The 20,907-nt window shown below is 34.4% G+C and overlaps 1 protein-coding gene across 6 annotated transcripts in view; it reads right to left on the bottom strand.

Annotated features, from left to right (window-relative positions):
• Positions 1 to 2,220: 2,220 nt before the first annotated feature.
• Positions 2,221 to 20,907, bottom strand: part of LOC106793757 (RING finger protein 44) — a 37,834-nt gene continuing 19,147 nt past the window's right edge. For 2 of the 6 annotated variants that reach the window (XM_014760939.1, XM_014760938.1), the window contains exons 2-10: positions 10,952 to 11,628; positions 6,419 to 6,620; positions 5,863 to 5,950; positions 5,643 to 5,728; positions 4,861 to 5,448; positions 4,078 to 4,278; positions 3,689 to 3,981; positions 3,277 to 3,580; positions 2,221 to 3,170 (exon numbers count right to left, since the gene is read on the bottom strand). In XM_014760939.1, the coding sequence (XP_014616425.1) occupies positions 3,117 to 3,170; positions 3,277 to 3,580; positions 3,689 to 3,981; positions 4,078 to 4,278; positions 4,861 to 5,448; positions 5,643 to 5,728; positions 5,863 to 5,950; positions 6,419 to 6,620; positions 10,952 to 11,190 (2,055 nt within the window). In that variant the 5' untranslated portion in view covers positions 11,191 to 11,628 and the 3' untranslated portion in view covers positions 2,221 to 3,116. The remainder of the gene's footprint in view (positions 3,171 to 3,276; positions 3,581 to 3,688; positions 3,982 to 4,077; positions 4,279 to 4,860; positions 5,449 to 5,642; positions 5,729 to 5,862; positions 5,951 to 6,418; positions 6,621 to 10,951; positions 11,629 to 20,907) is intronic. The other 4 variants (XM_014760942.1, XM_014760943.1, XM_014760940.1 and 1 more) reach the window with 3 other exon arrangements.

Below are 20,907 nucleotides of genomic sequence, written 5' to 3'. Positions count from 1 at the left end.
CATACACACGCGCAAACATCATACACACATATATGCTCGTGATTTTCCAGGTTTTCTCTCTCTCTCTCTCTCTCTCTCTCGTTTATTTCTTTTTATGTAATTTTTCCAAGCGTACTTTCGTGCGAATAGTTTATGATTTCACACGCTCCTCTAACATGCCTGTCCCTTTACTGTTCTTTTAAATTTTATTTGTTTTCCTTTTTTTTCTAGTTTCTCTTTCATTGTCTCAAATTTTTTTGGATATATGTATTTTTTGATCACTAATAGTAAAGGCACGTAATGAGAAGTGGAAGGATAGATCAAGAAGATTAATTACTGATACGCGATCTCGCTTTGTAAGATTATTTCAAAAAGTTTTCTTAAGTATTTTTCGTATTTCTTGTTTTTTATTATTTTTTTTTATTATTATTTCTTATTATTATCATCATCTTTTATTTCCTTTTTTTTTTTCGTTTAACTATTATTGGTTTTCATTTCTCAAAATGACGTACGCTCGCTCATATAGATTAAATGGGTATATATATACCAAGAATACTAATAATAAATTAACACGAGAGTTAGTATTACAGCAATGGCAGAAATATTTGTATCAATTGAAAAATATTATGTCCCATGTAGAAATATGCGTTGATCTTCAGAATGGATTAGTTTACGATTCGTAGAAGAAACTTTTCGACTCCCATGTAATTTCTTTGATCTCTCTCCCTTTCTGTTTAGTTTCGTTTTTATATAAAAAAAAAAGGAATTTTTTCCTGCGATTTTGTAAAGCCTTTTCGATTAGCTGATAACTGACTATATATTCATTCACTGATGTATTTTTCCAAACGATTTTTTTTACCGGGCCAGTTTTATTCGAAATTTAATAATAGAAAGGAAAAAGAGACGAAGAAAAATATTCGATAAAAGTTTTCATTGTACTACATTATGTTTACTGCTTGCTTAGAATAAAAAAAATAGCTTTTAATAATTATGCCTATCCGGCTGTTTTTTTGTTCTTTTCTTTTTCTTTTTTTTTTTCTTTTTTCTTTACTCGACGATACATTCGAAGAATTAAGAAGTACAACGTATACACGATCATAAACGTGATACAAATGGAACCCTCCTTCTCCTCATTCACTTTTGTATCGAAACATATAAATAGAAAAAGCGTTTGAGATATATATTTGTATATGTAGATATATATACATATACATATATATATACATATATATATACAAAACTAAAAGCGTGTGTTTTCTTTTTATGGCAACGTTCTATTCAAATTTTCAAAAGTCCCTCCTCCTCTCTCTTCTTATTTCATTTTTTCTTTTTTCTTATTTTTTTGGTGGGGGGGTTTTTTTTTTACAAAATGCATCAGTGCTTTCAGGATACACAAACTTTCCCTAGTTTCTTTCCGACCGAACCACTATAATTGATTATTACAACAACATTTGCCAACTCATGAAATACATAATAATATAATAATCTCTCGAAGTATTAATTTTAATAGAACATGCCCAAATTATTACAGCCAACTCGATCTTTTATCCCTACAGTTTCTTTTACCTTTCGTTTTGTTGCTTCTCCTTCTTCTTCCTCTTCTTCTTCTTCTTCTTCTCCTTCTTATTACATAAGTATGTTTATTCTTTATGAGATGTGTGTATAAAAAAATATGAATCAATTCGTTTCATCTTCTATTAGAGGTAGATGCGCAGGAAACAGAAGCGGTATTTCTTATACTTTTTCACTCTCATTTCTTTTGCAATTTCGAATAACTGTTGTTGAAAGATCTGTTCTTTACTGCTGCTTGATCTCTCGCGGTTGGATTAATTTACATGCATACCTTTACATCTACCTGTACATCCTACGAGGCTAGGCTGACCTATATATATATTCCATAAAACATTTAACAAAAATTGTATCGAACCAACACAGAAAAAACAACTGGATGCCTGTTAATCACCGCGAGAGGAATGAGTTTTATAATCGGATATACGAGGTCACTAAATATGTTTTTATAAATTAGTTTACGTGACACATCGGTGCTTACTATTCAACAGTTCTGTTTTTTTCTCTCTCTCTCTCTCTCTCTCTCTTCTTTTTAATTTATAGCACTCAAAGTCGCTATGGGTAGAGATACATACATTCCTTATATAATAAAAAATAACCACCCGGCCTACACAAAGACAAGAAAGCATTAACAATAGGAAGTTACGGTTTCTCCTTTGCCTAAGAACAAAATTGTTTCTCTTACCTTTTATTGCAAAAGAATTTATCCTACATTTGGTAAGTTATCAAACAAAGACCTAGACTTGGCTTTTATACGCACGCACACATTTATACGGACGTTTATGTAATTATTTACAATTATAGAATAGGATCAAAATTTAAGCTATTACAAAAATGGAACGTTAATGGAAAGTGCTGATTTCTCTGTATACAAATATTATGTACATAAACATATATTAATATAAAATAGCGCAACACAACTAACAAACGAGCGTTAAACCATAATCAAAGCGATTCGAATAAAAATTAAACGAATGACAGGTAATTTTTTTTTTCTCTGTCAATGAAAACTACATAGTTTTTTTTTTTTTATATATATATAACTTTCTCGCAAAACCTTTTCATTCTGGTTTTTCTTTTTTCTTTTTTTTTTAATCCCCTTTAAGGTTTTAACCATAATTCAACACGTATTATTAAATTACGCTCTTTAACTTGTAAATTTACTAACGCCTGAGGGAAAAGCAAAAATGATGTGTACCCTTCTATTACAAGAATCCAACATTCTCAAATTTCTTTTACTGTATATATATCTTTCGTTGCATCCGCTTTTCTCCATTTTCCTTTTTCTTTTTTTTCTTTTTCTTTTTTTCAAAACGGGGATAGATACGAGGTTTTTTAGCTTCTCCGAAAAACGCTGCTAAGAATTTTCAGGAGTTCGAATACAATCAACGATTCACTTTCACAGGAGAAAAGGCAGAAATGCTTATGGACATGAATTTGCACAAACCAACAACATGACGGCTGGAGGTTCTGTACGAAGTAGCGTCCCCGACGACGACGAAGAAGATCCGGCGCCATTGCGCATTTGAGCAGCAGCTTGGCGCCAGTCGCTACTTGTCTATCCACTATTACGAAATATATTCTCCAGCGTCACCACGACATATCGGGCACGTTCTGTTTGACTGTAAACAAAAATGCAAATTGTTGTATTATTATTATTATTATTATTATTATTATTCAATAGAATCGAAATTTTGTTTAAAAAATAATTAATATTCTTGTACTCACTTTAAGCCACTTGTCGATGCATTTAGAATGAAATTCGTGCGAGCACGGCAAAACACGAAGCGATTGCAGTGCTTCGAAATCACACATGCAGACAACGCAATTCGTTTGATCACTCTGATGCGTTTCTGCATTGAATTTGTAGGAAGGTAATTGTTCAACCTCGGCACGCGTTAAACCACGTGGCTTAGCTTCTCCAAGTCTTTCAGCCAAAGATAGAAGTGCCTCGTAATTTTCCGTCGCTGAATCTGGCGAGGACAAATCTGCATGGCTGTATGGAGATAAAGGTGGATTGCTGAACATCGCTCTAAAATTTGTTTTTATATATGTACGTATGTATATATATATATATATTTGATTATAACCGACAAAGGTTTGAGCAATGTCAAAAATTAATACAAAATTTGAAACTTACAAGAAATGTAACAAAAATCCTGGATATGTCGTAGGTGGTAATGGAGGCGTGCCTCTCCATCTACTCGATCTTGATCGCCTGACAGCATGAAGATTCGAAACCGCTCTGCGAGTTCTCGTCTGTATCATTTCCAATTGATTATTTCTCGTCTCGGATAAGAAAATCGGAGGCGGTGTTGTTACTTGTGTGAGAGCTGGAGGAGAATACGAATGTGGCAATGGTAACGGTGCTCCGGCAGTAGCTCCAACTCTGTGATGATGGTGGGATTCTATTAATTCAAGTTCTACCTCTCTCTGAAAGAAAAAAATAATAAAGATATAATAATAAATTACGCGAATGTCTTAGAAATTATTATTATTATATTTTCGCAATATTCTTTCTTTTATTACCTGCTGAGATAGTTGGTGGTGGGCCGTATAATGAGTAGTATGGACGGGTGGAGGTGGTGCATGTGCATGATGAAGTGCAGCAACTGGACCTCCTGCAGGAGTTGGATACCCCCTAGAGGTTGCGCCAACTATGGATCCTACCAAACTATGACCAGAATGAGTCGCATGAGCCGCAGAATAATGATTATGATGATGCGTGACCTAGAAAATATTATTTATTCCTATAGATAAAAGTAATTAAATTTATCGTTATGTGGGATCGAGCACCTTCGCGACAAATAAAATAGGAATTCGTGAGAAAGTTGTGATCGAGGGCTTTAGATATCTCAATAGATAAAACATTGGCTCGGAAAACGGAAGACTCTGGGCGCGGGGGTCCCGGTCGTCAGCCGAGTGGCTTAATTTTGTCACAAATCTTACAATTTAGGGCTCGTTCGAAATGGAGGTAAGCTTCGATTACATGCTTGGAAATGCGTGCAACAACACGAGGAAAAATTAGAGACCTTTGAAATTTAAGACGATTAGAAAAACGGCTAAGAGGAAAAAAAAAAAAGAACATTCGGGGTCGAGTGTGGGATCGAGCACCTTCCTCCGTGCCAAATAAAATAGGTATTCGTGAAGAAATTGACCGTGTTACTCTAAAATAATTTTAATGGATAGAACAGTCAACTCCCGCCCTGTCTAGTCAAACTAACGGCTCAATATTTTCACGAGTCCTACAGTAGTTATATCTATGATAAATATGTACGTATAAACAATTCAACAATCTTTTATCTCACTCACTTGACACGAATGCGCGAATGGATGTGCTCCAGGCGTATAAATTCCGTGCACCTGACAAGGAATCCTATAGCTCGTTGGTTGTGGATGCCACAATGGTTCGCCACTAACAGCGACATTAAGACCAGACACACCGACTTGACCCACATCAACGACTACTGGTCCATTAGCACCTTGCGCAGGATGATGTCCTGTACCAGGCGGATGTCGAGGATGCGTTTGATGCGCATTGTGAATATTATGATGCGAGCTGTGTAGATTATGATGGGAGTTGTGGATATTGTGATGCGAACTATGAATTCCGTGATGCGAATTATGGATCGTAGCATGGGGATTATGGCCAGGGATAAAGGGATAGGAAAGACCAAAGGAATCCGTATATCGTTGATACCGATTTCTCATTGTAGGACTACCGCGTGTAGACATGTGGTTACGTGGAGATCGACGTTGCGAAGCTGATGAAAATTCCCAGGTTGGTGGGGTCGTATGTAGAGGTGGCGTTGGTGCCGGTGGTGTAGTTTCTCTTACTTCAATTCCAGAAACCGTACCATTTCTCGATATCCGACGACGTTTTCTAGACGGTGATTCGCTCTGGAATAAACATTCGACTAAATTAGGCCTACTTATCCTTTTTTTTATATATATACATACATATATATATAGATATACATGTACAATTATTTCATTATCTCTCTTTACGAAATATCTTTATCGAAGGAAATTTTAATTATACCTTAGGTGAAAATTGGAAAAGCATTTTTAATTTAAAATGCTAAGTTTCTCACCTTTCTACCATCATCCTGACTAGGCTGCCTATAATAAGCGGGCGAGGCTTGAATCTGTACAGGACTCAGTGGCAACTGGTTTGTGGCTGCAAAAAATATACATACTCTGTACTACACTTAAGATTCAAGAAACTTCGTAGTTAACTATCGAGAAAATCAAAATTAATATCGAATAAAGAAGATCTTTTTATATCTATTGGAAATAAAATATTCTTTATACCTTGTGAATTTCTACGATATTCCATGTCCACGTCGCTGGCTGCAAGCCCAGGACTCATATTTGGAAGAGGACCGCGCATTATATTCTCCTGGAACAAAACGAGCAAATAAAATTACCTACGACGTAACAGCAAGGATCAACGTGATATCAAGATCGGAACTATATATATATATTCTTGAAAAGCTGGCCGATATTTTCTTTGCTAGCAAGGATGAATAAAAAAAAAAAATAAAAAAAACTAGATTATTATACTTATTGTTGACGCCTGTTTACAAAAATTTATATTTGCGCGTGTAAATGTGTAATACGCGCTCATGTCAGATGTAATATCAACCAATAAGAAAAAGCAACCCGATCGTGGTACACGACAAATCGTATCGTCAGATTCATGACAAACTTCTCGAGATATAAATCGAATTATTTGTTCGTTCTTAGTGCCTATACAAAAACTTAGATTTTGTTTTTCATTTTTCATTTTTTAACAAAATTCGCTATCGATACGAGCTGTGTGTAGGTAATGCAAAAAAAAATTTTTCCAACTATTTAAAATATTTACTTGTCCGCAAATACTGATGTGAAGCGGCGTAGAGTTGGTTGTTGGCCCAACGGATTCCTGAGGGAAATGAGGTGGCGGACCTCTCGATTGTGGACTGTGCTGCGGAGGTGGTTTGTATCCAACGCTGCTTCCACCTACGCTAGCGTGGTAGGAAACTTCCTTACCGGTCGGACCTGACGATGTGCCAACTCCTGGACAATCCCTATATAAGCGTAAAAAAAAGAAAAGAAAAAACAAAATTAATGACACTAATTTTTGTGTTTATCTTTTATAAAGGAATTTTACAACGGTCAATTACAAATACACCACCTAATAATAACATTAGCCTTATCATTAATATTATACCATTATATTATATTATAACAATTCATCATTTAATCTTGGCAAACTTTTACGCGATCAGAAGAAATATTGTCATTAACATTGAACGTTAAAGTCCGTTTTATAGATACGAGTATCGTTTATGAACGACCCACAAACATTGGCATTGGCCAATTTTCAATGAGATATTAATATATACGTTCGATTAAACGATCAAAAAGAGTACCTCCTCTACCCCCCGCCCACGCTACCTTTAGATTATTTTCAAAACGTGATTAAGACGGACGCCAGGTTTATGTACGCGTGTGAAAATTCTTTTTATGCGTCTATCATCACGGCTCTGCTGGGAAAGAAAGAAAATCTACCACTACCACCATCACCACCACCATTAACCAGCAACGAACAGACACACGTTTGCATTCGTAACTTTATATAATGCCGTACACATTCGTTGTAGTCAGGAGTATAAAGAAAGAGAGAGAGAACAGCAACAGCAGCAGAGCAAATGACGCAACTTTAGTATAATGCCCTTAATATCATTTTCCGTTTCATCTCACGAAGCACTAAAGTCGAGAATGCATGTTAGTAGTAGTTGTAGTAGTAGTAGTATTAGTAGTGGTAAGTCCAGTCGTTTTGTTACGATCTACGAAATGCATTCGTTTTCGTTTTCTTTGATAGAAAAAATTTATGATGGAAAAAAAATATTGAAGGATAATATTAAAACAAAAATAATCTTTTTCTCTTATTTCTTTTTGATCTATCACCTATTTACATTGAAAAATTATTATTCGTTTGATAGGATGCAATTAATATCTTACCGGAACACAGACAATATTTATTGAAATATGACGCGATGATATATAAATAGTTCGACTTAATTCATTTTTTTAAATTTTTATTTGATAACAGGACACAGTCCTAAAAGAAGAAGATGAAGAAGAAGAAAGAAATCGATATAAATGCACGGTTCTATCGAATGACATGTCATGAGTTGTCATCTTTATACATATATATATATTATCTAGCGTGTCCACTATGACGGAGTAGAAAATAAATAAGAAAAAAAGAAAAAAAATGTACTCTATTGCGCGTGAGAATGTTGGCATTTTTGAAATCGTCTTTCGTTCATTTTACACAAGATCGTAATTTTGACGAATTTAGAAACGAGCAGCCATCGCATTTTGTGTGTGGTGATGGGGTTCCCCCAGCTACACCTTTAACGCGTAAACTTTGGTGAAAAATTTAAGATAATTTTAACGAACCACCCCCTATATATCATAAGCATATAATACCATCAAAAGAAAATATTACATATAATCTCAACCGTAAAGTAATATTGTGAAATAAAATGAAGAGAAAAATAAAATGAGGAAACCGCGTTTTCGTGGGGTTTGATACTTGGTCCGTTGACCTGTCCGCAAAATCCGAAGGGTTATTTGAATGTTTGTTCCCCTGTACTCAACTACGCTGCAGGGCATCATACATCGTTCTCTATCGTTTCAGTGTAGGTAATATCTCACAATCGATCAATTCAAGTTACTATACTCTCTATTGGATAGACTGAAGACTACTACTGGCTAATACTAAAACGCAGTATGGGACATTTGATAACGAATTTAATGTTACAAATATAACGCTATTTTAATAATCACTTTTTAATCGGTTAGAAATTAAATGTAAGTAATCTACTACGTTGATAAAATGGAATTTTTTTCATTTTGTTTTTCTTTTTTTTTTTAAATTAAAAATCGTTTCAATCTGACTGATACACAAAATGAAAAAAAAATATATAAAAAGATTTGTAGTCTCGTTATCGGCAATGCAAAAAGAAAAATGCTAGATTGAGGCGCGTACGATTTTGGGTAATTAAATTTATTACGCGAATTGAAAATGTTGTTAAAAAGAAGAATTTCTCTCGCGTGCATCTACTTGAAAAAAAAACGCGAATGTTCCTCGAATATGTTTCGTGTGTTATCTATTGAAAGTGAAATTAACGAACTGTGAAAAAGTAAAGATTACGAGGAATTTTTGTTTTTGTCACAAAGAAAAAAAAAAGAAAATGAAAAGAAATAATAAAATATAATGACATTCAAATAATACACGTGCGACCGGGAACGTGTATAACATAGTTTGAAAAATTTTATCGATGATTTCTTATTACTGTAAAAAAAAAAGAAAGAAAGAGAGAGAGGGAGGGAGGGAGGGGGAAGGAGAGAGAGAGAGAGACAGACAGACAGAAAGAAAGATAAGATCAATGAAACGAAAAATTAAGAAACGTGCAGCATTAATACAAAAATTTGGTCATAGAATAAACGACTGCTAAAAAAAACGCAAGAGCACAAGATCGTAGAAAGCTACTTCGACTAGTTAGTGCTAGAAATGATCCTTGAGAAGCATGCACAAGGAGCATACCCCTATGTACACGTTGATTATCATCTATTAGAATCGTCGAACCTCTTAAATGTCGGTTGCTCTGAAAATTAAATACACACTTGCTTGGCCTGAACGCATCATCACATTTAAGATCTCACTACTGTTACGTCATATTGTCGTAACATTTTATGCCTATTGATTTAAGAGAAAAATAGTTAATATGTGTATTTAAAAAGAACAAAAATAATAATAATTAAATAATTTATAAATATAAAAATATATATATATTTTAGATACAAATATCGAATTTGTTACTCGTTATTCGAGATAATAATAATAATAATAATAATAATAAAAAGATAAGGAACAATCATGAGGTGTTCAGACCAAGTAAGAAAATATTGTAACGCAGAGGGACTCAGGTGAATCGACCGATAAATCACAATCAGTGGTTTTCTATCTCTCTCTCTCTTTTTCTCTCTTTAAATAAAAAATCCATGACAATCGAATCGTATAACCCCTGAGCCCGTTCGCGTACCCAAGAGATGCATCGGATGTACGTGCCAACGATGTATCAAAGATGCAGCAAGGGTGGTGCATCGATCGTATGTCGCGTCGCCAGCTTTCTAAGAAATATTCGAACTGCGTCGAAAGAGTTCACGAGTCCTCGAAAATTCATCGAAATCGATTGATCGAAGTTGAGACGTTCCTCGCTCGGCGATATAATCGATCTCGATGTTTGTATGCATGTATGTATGCACTTATGTATGTATGTATATATGTATTTATGTATGTACGTACACAGGATATCGAGCGAAAGGGACGAGGGGGGGATAGAAAGGAGGGGGAGAGATAGGTGGTTATTGTGGTATGTACTAAATGCGACGTATATATGTACTTGCAAATGGAGAACTAATATAATACATACAAGTAGTTACATAATATATATATATAGTACAACGCGTGTCTATCAAAAAATTTACAATTTAATACAAATTTAAAATAAACTTTAACGATAATTAATTTTTATTATTCAATCAACAAAACACGTTTTCCGCGTATCTACGTTGAATTTAAACGCAATAATATAATTAAATCGTATAAATGTGAGTTCTAATGAAAGCTAAATCGATTGAAATAAAATTCATATGTTAAATTTGGCTTAAATGCAAAAAAAAATGGAAAAAGTGGATTTATCAAAAAATGAATGACAAGTCAACAATACATTACTGGATACTAAGAGATTTATCTAATTGTAAATAAAAAAAAAAAAAAAAAAAAAAAAAGTTTCAATATACCTTTGTTTGAATTTTGGCCAAACTTCTGTCCGACTACTTTTTGTTGCAAAGGAAAAGTAAGAAAATGTAAGGAAAATATAATGTGTAGATAAATATGTAGATAAGAGAAAAGAAAAATAGAAGAAAAGAGAAAGAGAGAGAGAGAGNGCTTAAATGCAAAAAAAAATGGAAAAAGTGGATTTATCAAAAAATGAATGACAAGTCAACAATACATTACTGGATACTAAGAGATTTATCTAATTAAAAAAAAAAAAAAAAAAAATAACTGCGCACACATAAATAATATTCTAAACTGTTGATCGAAATATGCTACACCGAATACGATATACGAAAAGTAAGAAAATGTAAGGAAAATATAATGTGTAGATAAATATGTAGATAAGAGAAAAGAAAAATAGAAGAAAAGAGAAAGAGAGAGAGAGAGTTATCCTAGCTGGAACAATAGGACAATTCGCCGGCCGATGCACCGAAAATGTGCACCAATGATGCATCATCATCATCATCATCATCATCATCATCATCAGAAGTGTGTGTTATATACCCATTATGATATCGCGGTAGAGACGGGCACTGTCGATACGGATATTCCTTGTTTCCGGCATATTGCTGACCAAGTTGGATATGCTGAGAATGTTGGTTGTGGGGATGCCATCCCCCACGAGGATGTTGGGGTGCCGTAGGCCTCGTGTGTGGCCCCGATGAGGCTCCACTCCCAACCACGGCCCTGTAACGTCCTGCGATACCCAACCCACGATGCTGATGGCTCCCAGGGCCGTTCATTCTGTCTCTTTTCTTTTTCTTTATCTTTATCTTTATCCTCCTCCTCTTCCTCTTCCTCAGACACCTCCAAAGACTCGAATGCGACCTCTACACCACCTCCTTCCTGCTTCTTCACGCCTCCTTTTCTTCCTATATAACTTGCTTGCTTGCTTGCTTTCCTTCTTCCCTCTGCGAAGAAGCTCAACTCGACGAGGATAATCTCGCTGCTATCTCCCACGTACTCTTTCTCTTTCTCTTTATTCCTTGCTTTGCTTTGCTTTCTTGCTTGCTTTCTTGCTTGCTTTGCTTTGCTTGCTAGCAGCTTGCTAGCTTGCTAGCTTGCTTGCTACTCGTTTGCTTTTCTTGCTCTTTATCCAGAACCGTTCGTTCGTAGTATCCGGTACGCTGTTGATTAGTCGACGAGTCCTTCACTAGTAACCTGGCGAGATATTCGAGCGACTTTACGTCGACAATTCCTTGAGATTAGATATGTATAACGATATATACAAGGGAAAATTATTTGATACATCTATCGCGACTTTTTTAATAACACAACATTCGACCTGGTCGTCAAAATATTTCATTAAAATGTTACGAAGATAATAGACATATTTATTTTTTTTTTTTCATATCTAATTAAATTTCATTTTACGAGCGGACAAAAATTTCATATCTTTTTACTCAATTTGTAATACTTTAAGATATCATTTGCAGAATGAAATTATTATACCGAGATATTACTTCTGAATTTTAAATGATGATTCTTTTCTCTCTTTTCGAGTTGTCAGAGAACGCAGTCTTTTTTTTTTCTTTTTTTTTTATTATTATTTACTCAGTTGATATACGTTAAGTTGTAAAGTGAAATATCATTGAATAATAAATTTGTAATGACCAGTTCGCATGTATTAAGTTTTAATCCAGTCACCATAGATTCGGCTTATTTTCTGCAACCATTTTGACTGATGTCTCCTTTGATTTTCAGATTCTCTCGCTCGCTTTTATAAACGTATCTTGTTTCTATCCAATATATTGATTAAAATTTTAAGAAAAGGAACATTTAATAATCGACCAATTGTTACCGTAAATATATTTTTAAAAATGTTCTCACAGAACAAAAATAAACGATATATTTATTACGATTCTCGGTTAAACTAGTAAAATAAAAACAATAATGATAACTGGTAGATATATTAAACAAAAAAATTTACGACATCACGTCATATTTTTTTCAAAACAAAACTATAAAAGGAAAAAAAATAAAATAATAAGAAGAAGATATGTTAAAAAAAAACAAACAAACATTTGTTTGTCCTTTTCTTAAAATTCTCCATTTGTAAGAAGAATAATACACAAAAATAATTTAAGCGGATTAAAGCGTTAAAAGCAAAGAAAACGGTGGAAATAGAAATGTTAGCAAAGCACATACTACACATTAGGGGACTTTCAAAAGAAAATAAGAAAAAAATATATATATATATATATATATATATATATATATATATATATATAAAAAGTGCTAAAGAAAAAATTGAAGTGGCTTATGTAAGAAATATAAATCTCTGTGCGCGCGTGTGCATATGTGTACTTAATATGAACGTTCTATTTAATGATAAGTAATAAGCAACTTGGTAGTATTTGTTTGTTTGTTTGTTTACTCGTGTCATAGACAATTCTATATAAAACTACTTTCATGATGCCGCAAAAGCTCTATATCTACGACTTATGGAATAAGTATGAAGAAGAAGATGAAGAAGAAGAAGAAGAAAAAGGGAAATCGTGCTGTGAAAGAGAGGAGAGGAAAACGAATGTAAACTGTACACTGTACAGTCTTTGTCTTACCAACTAGTTTATACTTCATGACGAAGTATTACGTATATTCATACACACGTATACACATACATACATATACGTATATCGTTATTCTACATACGATATTTTTCAATTATTTCGTGTCTTGCCTCGAACTGGTGCCCATATCTCAGTACGGCGTTGATGTCCTATTAAATTTTTGATAAAAAAATGTGTGTAACGTTTTATCGTATATTATTTGACTGATATTTTTATAGAGAGAAACCCCCCCTCAAATAAAAGAAAACAAAAGTACAAATTATCGTAAATTAGTAGTAAATTCTCGACTCATTCTCTAACGTTTAAGTAATGAGACATACCTACTTGTTTTCTTTTATTTTTTGTTTATTTTTTGTTATTCGATATAAATACATATTACCACTTTCTACGATATGTTGACTCACGTGTTTCGTTAGTCTTTTCTCCGTTGGTCGTGGTCGATATTTCAGATTGTAGAACGAGTTATCGTTTATATACAGGGACACGGTTTATTTTATATACGTATATAATTGTATGTGTACTCGTCGTCCCTATAAAGGATTTCAATAGCTTTCGATATAATAAAGGCTACGACATACCCGAGATACATTTATAGTATAGTAGTAGTACTCGCTAGAGGTTCATTCAATTGATTTCGTAAATAGCGGTAATAATATCAACCTAGTTTTGTACATACAAACGTTAGATATAAAATCGTTTTATGTTATATTATATTCGACTATTATTATAATTTTCTATTTAATTTCGAATCGAAGGATTCAACAAAATCCCAATGATTCTTTATGGCGTCAAACCATCCAAGGCCATTTTGATTTGTAAGATTGTAAGATGATTTGTAAGAGATGCTAAAGAAAAAAAATATTCTTTTTTCTTGGGGGGTTATTTTCTTTTTTTTTTAATTTTATTTCTATGAAACCAGGGGATCAATGGTCAGGAAGTAACGAATCCGAAGGATACCGCCTCCTTTTCTTCTTTCGAGTCTCTGAACGAATCTCATACAACTTTGTCGACCGTAATCCCCCTCCCCTTCGCACCCCTCCACCATACCAAAAAGGCCACGATCCAAAATCCGTGGAAAACGATTAAGTGAACCGGAATATCCAGGCCCCGTTGCTTCGGGCCCAGTTCTCTATCTCTATCTATCTTTCTTCCTTTCTTTCTTTCTTTCTTACTTTCTTATTCTCATACTACTTTCGTTCAATCTCATGAACCGGACAAAGAGACGAAAAAGTTCCGTCTAAAAAGGGAACGCTACCAACCAATGGAAATCGATTTTCGAGTCCGTTTTTCTCGAATCGAAAATGTTTCAATTCGAGAAAGTAACCAAAAAATTGATCGTTTAGTTTTCTTCATTTTGATAACAACGAATCCGACAACAACAAAATATCTATGAAAGAACTATTTCGTTTCAAAATTTTCTCTAACATTAGCGTTACGTTAATCGAAAAGAGAAGGCCTACGATAGTTTCGATCATCGTTTAGAGAGAAGCACACCGAAATTAGCAACTATCGATCGTAGCGATATATCGATTGGTTCCTTCTCGTTCCTTCGTTCATTCGTTCAGCTACTCTTCTCTTTCTCTTTCTCTCTCTCACACACACACACTCACTTTCCACGAGACACACCACCAACGTTGCTCTCGTTACCATTTAATTTCCTCGATCGATTTACGTAGAAATTTTCTATCTAAGGGGGAGAGCTGTAGTCAGAATTTTCAATAAATGGATTTTTTTTGGTTGCATTTTCTTGAAGTATGATGTCTAGATATTCTAGAATTGATATGTAGCGTACGAAAGCAGTAAATAGATTTTCAGGGTATAAAGAAGGCTGAAACAAATGCGCAAATGATAATTTTCTAAAATTTATAACTCAAAAACTATGAGCTTTGGCAAGATTTTGTATAGAATACTTTCATTTTAAAAATTGTCCAAAATTTTTTGAAATTTTGTAAAAGTCAAATTGAAACATTATTTAAATACTCTGTGTAATCAGTTTTATAAAACAAATTTAATTGTTATTAAAAAAAAAGATTCTTCAAAATTCTCCTTTTTTTCACGCCTCTGACTGCATATCTCCCCCCATAAACCGAACACCACGAGAGACGCGCTACAGCCAACCATAGAACGCCGTTGCCACTCTACTCGTTTCACTCGCCTCGATAACGCGTTTCGAAACGAGTTTCGCGCCGGAATGAACGCTTAACCAAAGTGAATATATACTCTGGTGTGTTCCTGGTTAAATGTAATCGATTTTTAGTGTTTTTTTTTTTGGTCTAGTAAGAAAAATAACCTGATTCGTAATTTTAGTATATTTCTTAATTTGATTTATATATATATATATTTATTAATGTAGATTCTCAAATTGACTGACAAAATAACAATAACGATAATTAGGTGTATATAAAAAATTTACGATATCACATTATATAACTTTTCTCATAGCAAAATCAAAAAAAGACAGAAAATTAAGAAGAAAAAAAAAAAAGATAAGTTAAAAAAATAACCAAAAATTATTTCGTTGATATTAATCGGATATAATACCTATATATATATTTTTTATTAATGTAATGTAATGCAAAGTAAAAAACCGAATGTAGATTATTGAATAAGAACAAAAGATTATATTAAAGTTTCTTTTTTTAACTTCCGATTTCATTTGGAATATTCGAATCCCCACTCATTGTCGAGTGTCTCCTAATAGGAAGGAACGCGTTAATATAAATTTAAAGTAACAGCCGGTATAGCTGAAGCGAAGGTAACCAGAATATCGAGGCCCCGTTGTTGCCTCGGTGCGTAGTGGAACAGTTCAGGCCACGAGGTAAGCACGCTATATAACAAAGTTGCATATACCTGCATGTATATATATATATAGTTATACGTAGAGAGACATATGTATGGTAGTATATCTCTATATATACATATATGCAGGTATAAATCCAGGCCCAAGCAGCAGCATAAGAGGTTGGGCCTCTTTCGATGATGTGGCGCGTTTGAACAGGCAAGAGAAACTCGTTTACCTTTAAACTCGCGGTCCATAATGCGGTGGTGGATTCAAGAGCCGACAAAAAGCAAAAGCGTAGCCCATCATCCTCTCTATGTTCGACAAAAAAATTCTATAGACATCGCGCATCGAGTCTCTCTCCTCCCTTCAAATTATTATTTTTGCATCGATGACGCATTAAAAAAAGGAAAACTCTAAATACATACATATATGTATATATAACGATAGAAGAAGAAGATAGTTAAAGTGACACTAATTGTAAATATTAATGATTTTCAAGTATTTAAGATACACTTTTATTCGTACGAAAAGTTAAATATATTGTGTATAACGATATTTTTTATAAAATAATAATTATTTCAATCGACTTTTCTCCCAACATTGTTCGAATTTCTATTAAACGAAATACCATATAGGGGGATAAAAACCAGAAAAGATCGAATTTTTTTAAGAATTCTTTTTTTATCGAAAAATCATAAAATTCGATCGAATTCACTATTACGAATAAAATCAAAATTATATACGAACAAAATGTTCCGACGAATAAAAAAAAAAAAAAAACACGACGATAACACACAACAACAACAACAACAACAACAACAACAAAAGAATAAAAATGTACTTAAGAAGTATGTCGTTAATCTCAAGCTCGAGTGGATTGAAGGTACGTAAGGACCGAAAGATTTCGAGAGCCCAGGTACCAAACCAACCAGAGCACGAAGAATCGAATCGGAAAGGAAGGAGGATTTTAGTTGAAAGGATCTCTCTCGAATTTCGAATCGGTCGAGAAGATCTCGTTCTCTCTCTCTCTCTCTAATCGTCGTCGTCGTCATCGTCGTCATCGTCGTCGTCGTCGACGGAAACAGCTGCGTTCGTTTGATTTTCCAAAAGAACCCAAGAACAGCAGCAGCAGCAGCAAGCAGCAGCTGGTGTGCCAGCTTCGTCTACAACGTCATCGTCGTTGTCGTCATCGTCGTCGAGGCCTCAAATTTTCGTCTCTCCCTTTCCCTCTTTCTCTTTCTCTTTCTCCTTCTCTCTTTCTTTCTTTCTTTCTTTCTTTCTTTCTTTCTTTCTTTCTTTCTTTCTCTCGTCCACTCAAACTACCAAAAAAAAAAAGGACGAGAGAAAGGAACGACAAAAGGTGGTAGTCGTTCCTGGGGCGGTGCAAGGGCGGTGCAAGGGCGGCGTACCGGCACGACACGATGGCGACGTCGATGGCGGCAGGTCGAAACCCTCTGCAGGTCTCGTTCGCACACATACATCTCTACATCTACATCTACATCTACACATACATATGTATATAGCATAGAGACATACATACATATATACATACACATTTACTCACTCACTCACCAAGTGCTTCGGTTCTCTCCTTCGAATCCTCCAGGAATCGCTAGCCCGAGAGGACTCGAAGGAGCTCACGCTATCGATCCATGCCGCTTCGTATCACGAAACTGGCTGGCACCCCAGAGAGAAAGCGAGAAAGAGAGAACGGGAGAGAGAACGAGAGAGAGAGAGAGAGAGAGAGAGAGAGAGAGAGAGATGCACACACACTTTATCCTCCTTCCATCCTCTCAATCTCTCCTTCCTAAAACGAAGCTATCGAAATCTCGAATTTCCCGCTACTACTGCGTCACTATCTCTCTCTCTCTCTCTCTCTCTTTTTCTCTTTCGTATAATTCTCACGTGAAATTTTCAAATCGGCCGATCAAATATTAAAACGTAATTATTCTTCGACCAACCAATAAACTTGGAAAATTCATTGACGTAGGTAGGTAAGTAGGTAGGTAGAATAGGTAGATAGGATACCTCTTCTTCTCTTGAATTTATTTTACGAGAAATCTCTGAAATGTCGATCACGACAACCGTTGTTATATCTTTCTACGTATAAGCAGACAGACGTATATAGAGTATGCATAGATATATATATTGCTTCGTATACTTTTGGTAGGGAACTTCGTGCACGAACTATCGGTCTCGGAGATCTTAAAGAAAAAAGATATATATATATATAAAGGGAGAGAGAGAGAGAGAGAGAGAGAGAGAGAGAGAGAGAGAGAAAAAGGAACGAGGATACGTTAAAATATTCAGGGTCCACTCGGCGAGAAGGTGANTTTTTTTTTTTTGGTATTCATTAAATTTCACATTAACGTTAATAATTGAATATTGTTATCAAGTTTTGAAATTATTTTTAAAGATAAGTATTGAACATTAATGACAATCGTATCTAATTAATTACTTTCGATAATAGATTTAATTATTTAATGTACTTACTTTCACATACCTTAACGTATAACACATGTATAATATTTGTACGTATATTTACATCGTTAAAAATTAATTAGAAAAAAGTAAATACAGTAGGACTATGTTTAACCATCATAATTGGGAGTCAAATTATACGTATAAATCAAGGTCCTATAGTATTATAACTATATCTAGATCTGACTCTAACGTTTAACAAAAATAAGATAACTGTGGAACAAACGAGATACCCAATAACACCATGACCTCGTTTTTTAATCAACGTTCTAACATACTTTTAAAATAAATTTCGATATTTTATCGGTAACGTTGAAATAATAGTTTATTTTTTTTTTTTTAGGATTAAAAAGGGACAGAGAAAAAGTATACGATCGATTCGTTTAAGAGAGTATTTAGTAAATAAAACAATAGGGGGGGTGGGGAGAAAAAAAAGAAAAAACCACGTGAATTATTTTTCAAAGCGATCCTCTTTTGTAACAACGAAATTCTGTACTCGAAGTGGCACGTCGGTAACGCGTGCGCGAGATCGGTGGTTCGATTGTTCGTTCGGGTTCAAAGGGTGAAATTTTGTCGAGGGCAAAAAAGGAAAGTAAGTGATGGAGAAGAAGCAGTCGACGCGAGGGAGAAAAGTGGCGTTCGCGTTTCTGCAAATAAAATCGAGCGCTTTAAAATAGCCGGACACACACATACATCGGGTCCGGCCCTGACTCGCAGTTAAGTTTATTGAGAGACCGCTGATGGCAATAAAGAATGAGTTCTCTGCGACGAATGAGGTAAAATCATATGATACTTCTTTCTTTCTTCTTCTTCTTCTTCTTCTTCTTCTTCTTCTTCTTCAAAACGTGTATATATTATCTATACACGACGCATATGTATAGATTACTATTTTGTTTTTAACTAAGAAGAATAAAGATTGAGAGAGAGAGAGAAGAGTGAGACATAAAAAATATTCTTATTATAGCGATACATTTGAAAAGAAAAAAAAGAAGTCACACGGGAGGGAAGTAATTGGTAGTAGTTCTACTTCGGTCTTAGTCATTGGTTTCGACTGACTAATGTAACAAACGAAAGAAAGAACCCGCAAGCGGTTTCTCTATTCGTTCTTTAGATTTTATTCACATCGCGCTTTGGCTTCGTAACGCTCGCGAGCAACGATCACTTTCGTTTTATATTGCGCGTATTGCACTTTGATCGAAAGAGAGTGAAAGAAAGAAAGAGAGAGAGAGAGAGAGAGAGACTCTTCTTGCCCTTTTATAGTGTTTTGTACTTACTTATGTATTTAAAGTTATCCAAGATTTCAATTTCTTTTTTTTATAATTCAAGAAATACGAACGGTAGATCGGTGTAATCCTATTTATTTTGTTGTACTAATGAACTAGTTATTGTTGGTGTTTGTTCTTTCATCTAATCGTTACATATTGTATGTATTTATCTGTATTTTGCATACGTTAGATATGACGGATTATAATTTCTTTTTTTTTGTTTTTGTTCTTTCACGAATGAGATTTGTCTCAAAATATATCTACGTGATAAATGGATGACAAATTTATTCATCATCTTAAATTTACGAGATATTTAAAAAGAAACAAAACAAAACATTCTCAACGCGAGATCTATAAGATATGATTTTTTATTTAATTTACGAGATATATATATATATAAAGAGAGAGAGAGAGAGAGAGAGAGAGAGAGAGAGAGAGAGAGAGAAAAAGGAACGAGGATACGTTAAAATATTCAGGGTCCACTCGGCGAGAAGGTGAGCCTCCGAGGATGCATTTCCTTCGTTCTGCAGCTCGAAAGAGACCTAAGTATAACGAGCTTTCAAAAGCCGCATATAACATTCCCACGTAAGGCGAGTTATTCTTCCCGATGAGCACGTGCATTATGCATGGGTTAAATTAGACATTATCTTTCCATACTTTCAACGTAGAGAGATTTGGGGGGGGGGGGAAGGATTTGGAAGAAATTTCGATAGGGTTTTTTTTTTTTTACTTTTCTGGATCAATTTGAAATTTAAAGATAAGCTTTAACTTAGCTTAGCTTAGCTTTTTTTTATTGCTAAAGGGAAGAAACGAAAAAAAAGAAAAAAGGTTACAATTTGTAATAGTTCATTGATAATCGCTAAGATTATCGTCGAAGAAAATTGCCTTATGTTGTATATATAAATACGTACAACACATATGGATACATATGTACGGCGCAAGCGCGATACTTTATTGTACACCTCACCACGATAATTACCAAGGTGCATCAATAAAGTGTTCACCAGCTAGACGCATGTACCTACTACGTACCACAGAAAGGTTTATAGGTACCCTATGTATCAACGTCCCGCAATTCTAATCATAATTTACTCTACGTTAAATCCAGATTATGTTTTATTAACGCAGCACACCGATGTGTCTAATACTTTGCGTATTTTTCAACGAACGATTACGTACCCATATATATATATATATACAAAATAACGCTTTAGATATATTTCAACGCTTATCTACTCATACGATATTTAATTGTCATTAGATAAATCATTGATTGCGGTAACATTTAAGTTAACATTTAATTGCAAAAAAAAGATATGTGATTACTTTTATAATTAATTTTTCTTTTTCCTCTCTATATAT

This window comes from Polistes canadensis, unplaced genomic scaffold (assembly GCF_001313835.1).
Source record: "Polistes canadensis isolate GaletaPanama2010 unplaced genomic scaffold, ASM131383v1 scaffold_18, whole genome shotgun sequence".
Taxonomy (NCBI): domain Eukaryota; kingdom Metazoa; phylum Arthropoda; class Insecta; order Hymenoptera; family Vespidae; genus Polistes; species Polistes canadensis.
The sequence above is the reverse complement of the archived record's forward strand: the minus strand, read 5'-3'. Positions and strand labels throughout refer to the sequence as shown.